The sequence below is a fragment of the Sardina pilchardus genome, chromosome 6 (assembly GCF_963854185.1).
Source record: "Sardina pilchardus chromosome 6, fSarPil1.1, whole genome shotgun sequence".
Classification (NCBI taxonomy): Eukaryota; Metazoa; Chordata; class Actinopteri; order Clupeiformes; family Clupeidae; genus Sardina; species Sardina pilchardus.
The window spans coordinates 1267271-1269770 of NC_084999.1; the positions used below are offsets into that span (position 1 = coordinate 1267271).

At 49.0% G+C, this 2500-nt stretch overlaps 1 protein-coding gene across 1 annotated transcript in view; it reads left to right on the top strand.

The window, feature by feature from the left end:
- Positions 1–2500, top strand: part of ptdss1a (phosphatidylserine synthase 1a) — a 31366-nt gene that overhangs the window by 7878 nt on the left and 20988 nt on the right. Inside the window, 1 exon segment of the mRNA XM_062538040.1 lies at positions 19–160. Within this exon segment, the coding sequence (XP_062394024.1) occupies positions 19–160 (142 nt within the window).

Sequence of the window (2500 nt, forward strand, 5' to 3'; positions counted from 1 at the left end):
GTGTGTGTGTGTGTTCAGGGACATCCACAGCACGACGGGGAAGATCAAGCGTGCAGCGCTGCAGTTCACTCCTGCTAGCTGGACCTACGTGCGCTGGCTCGACCCAAAGTCCTCATTCCAGCGCGTCGCCGGGGTCTACCTCTTCATGATCATCTGGCAGGTGTGTGTGTGTGTGTGTGTGTGTGTGTGTGTGTGTGTGTGTGTGTGTGTGTGTGTGTGTGTGTGTGTGTGTGTGTGTGTGTGTGTGTGTGTGTGTGTGTGTGTGTGTGTGTGTGTGTGTGTGTGTGTGTGTGTGTGTGTGTGTGTGTGTGTGTGTGTGTTAGTTTGTGTGGGTCAGGGGTCTACCTCTTCATGATCATCTGGCAGGTGTGTGTGTGTGTGTGTGTTTGTTTGTGTGGGGCAGGGGTCTACCTCTTCATGATCATCTGGCAGGTGTGTGTGTGTGTTTGTTTGTGTGGGGCAGGGGTCTACCTCTTCATGATCATCTGGCAGGTGTGTGTGTGTGTGTGTGTGTGTGTGTTTGTTTGTTTGTGTGGGGCAGGGGTCTACCTCTTCATGATCATCTGGCAGGTGTGTGTGTGTGTGTGTGTGTGTGTTTGTTTGTTTGTGTGGGGCAGGGGTCTACCTCTTCATGATCATCTGGCAGGTGTGTGTGTGTGTGTGTGTGTGTGTGTGTGTGGGGCAGGAGTCTACCTCTTCATGATCATCTGGCAGGTGTGTGTGTGTGTGTGTGTGTGTGTGTGTGTGTGTTTGTTTGTGTGGGGCAGGGGTCTACCTCTTCATGATCATCTGGCAAGTGTGTGTGTGTGTGTGTGTGTGTGTGTGTGTGTGTGGGGCAGGGGTCTACCTCTTCATGATCATCTGGCAAGTGTGTGTGTGTGTGTGTGTGTGTGTGTGTGTGTGTGTTTGTTTGTGTGGGGCAGGGGTCTACCTCTTCATGATCATCTGGCAGGTGTGTGTGTGTGTGTGTGTGTGGGGCAGGGGTCTACCTCTTCATGATCATCTGGCAGGTGTGTGTGTGTGTGTGAGTGTGTGAGATACTTTATGCTTGTCTGGTGGAACTGTGGCTGTGTGTGTGTGGCTGTGCGTGCGTTACCCTGGTAGTCTGTTACACCAGCAGCATTTCATACACACACACACACAGACACACACACTAATGGTTAGAAGTGAACGTATATGTTGGGGGGCATGTCGGACATGCAATGTGGTTTCGTGCTTACTGTTGTGTGTGTGTGTGTGTGTAGGGTTCGTGCTTACTGTTGTGTGTGTGTGTGTAGGGTTCAGGGGAATGTGTGTAACGTCCCAGTTGTTAGCTTGAGGTTGGAGCTTTGTTCTTTAGTGTTTCATTAGTAGCTCTGGTGGAAACCTACGTGTGGTTTTGGGTGTGTGTGTGTGCGTGTGTGTGTGTTTCAACGGGCATTCTTCTGAGTCGTTATCTTCAAAAGATTAGTAGCTTATCTCTGCAGTATCTCACCACAATTCTCTCTCTGTATGTGTGTGTGTGTGTGTCACTAGCCATCAGTTTGATCTGTCACACTCAGACGTTGAAGTCGTGCCTGAAGTGTGTGTGTGTGTGCGTGCGTGTGTGTGCATCAGGGATGGAAATGAGCTGCTGCCAGATGCATTGGCCGCTAAATGAAGAGTTGACGGTTAAAAGAAGGACGTGTCTGTAGGGATCATGTGACGTCACCAGCCAATAAGGTGCCTGCATGGTATCTTCACATGCGGCCAATATCCTCACGCTAAGAGTTCTCTTGAAGCGGCCCGTGTAGCCTAGCCTCCTAGTAGAATAGCGTAGCCTAGCCTCCTATTAGAATAGTGTAGCTTAGCCTCCTATTAGAATAGCCTAGCCTCCTATTAGAATAGCGTAGCCTAGCCTCCTATTAGAATAGTGTAGCTTAGCCTCCTATTAGAATAGTGTAGCCTCCTATTAGAATAGCGTAGCCTCCTATTAGAATAGCCTAGCTTCCTGTTCGAATAGTAGGTCATTATATCAGAGTAAGCAGCAGACCTTGCCGCACTCAAAGGTGTAGAGCATTCCTCTGTACAGTTAACCGTGCCAGAGTAACATGGTTTTGGAATTTTAGTAGATGTTGTCTGTGTGTCTGTGTGTGTGTGTGTATCTTTGTCTCTGTGTGTCTGTGTGTGGGTGGGTGTGTGTATCTTTGTGTGTGTCTGTGGAGCAAAATGTCACTGGGCAGCCAGGGCAAAGCAACACAAACATACACACACACACACACACACACACACACACACACACACACACATACACACACACACACACACACACACACACACACACACACACACACACACACACACACACACACACACACACACACACACACACACACACACACACACACATACACATACACATACACATACACATACACACACACACACACACACACACTTAGACTTCTCATGTGCTGTATTATTTTGCCCTGATGGCTGCACTCATGAGGCTAAACGCAAGTAGACACAGTTTATCCACCCC